The sequence below is a fragment of the Bison bison genome, unplaced genomic scaffold (assembly GCF_000754665.1).
Source record: "Bison bison bison isolate TAMUID 2011002044 unplaced genomic scaffold, Bison_UMD1.0 scf7180017864495, whole genome shotgun sequence".
In the NCBI taxonomy this organism is placed as follows: Eukaryota; Metazoa; Chordata; class Mammalia; order Artiodactyla; family Bovidae; genus Bison; species Bison bison.
This window is the reverse complement of record NW_011495054.1, coordinates 12,674,112-12,674,781: the sequence shown is the minus strand read 5'-3', so window position 1 is coordinate 12,674,781 and position 670 is coordinate 12,674,112. Positions and strand designations below refer to the sequence as shown.

The 670-nt window shown below is 62.4% G+C and overlaps 1 protein-coding gene across 1 annotated transcript in view; it reads right to left on the bottom strand.

Moving 5' to 3' along the window:
* Window positions 1-6: 6 nt before the first annotated feature.
* Window positions 7-670, bottom strand: part of CCDC157 (coiled-coil domain containing 157) — a 12,937-nt gene continuing 12,273 nt past the window's right edge. The window contains exon 13 of the mRNA XM_010828869.1: window positions 7-670. This exon is cut by the window's right edge and continues 1 nt beyond it. Within this exon, the coding sequence (XP_010827171.1) occupies window positions 601-670 (70 nt within the window). The 3' untranslated portion in view covers window positions 7-600.

Below are 670 nucleotides of genomic sequence, written 5' to 3'. Positions count from 1 at the left end.
GGTAAAGCCTTGCCCTGCCTCCAGTGGCTTCGTGCGGAACCAACCTCCTGGATTTAGAGAAAGCCTTTGTCACTCGTGTGTCCTGAAGGTGAGGCATTCCTCAGTGAAAGGAAGGCTGACTCTGGGGTTCTTAGTGTCCCCACCCCCGGGTGCACAGCTGGGTGGCCCCGCCTGCCTTTGACCCCTTCCTTGCCTCGGGGTCCTCAGCGGGCCATCCCCCTTCGCCCGCACACCCGTGACTCTGACCCTGCTCTTCGTTGGCGGGGGCCCGTGTGTCTACATTATCCCTTAGCCTTTGCTCTGGCGGCAGTGGGGGAATCAAAAGACTGCCTTTCAGGTAGCCCAGGTGCTAGAAGCCTCCTTGTGCCCTCAGCGTGTCCTTGTCCTCTGTTGCCCGTCAGGAGGAAGGCGGGAGGTTCCTGTCCACAGAGGGCATGTGGTGTGCCAGGCCTCTGCCAGCCAGTGACCCACAGGGCTGGGGACTCAGGAACAGAGAGGAAGGCAGTAAGGCCAAGGTTGCCGTGGGCAGGTGGCCTGGGCTTTATTACACCTGGTGGGTTGCCAGCTGCCTGCTCTGCAGCCTGCCCCCCAACTGGCAGGTTACGTGGGCCGCTCCTGGGGCTGGTGTGCAGGGCTAGCCCGGCCACTGCTTGGTGACAGTCTCCTCCTC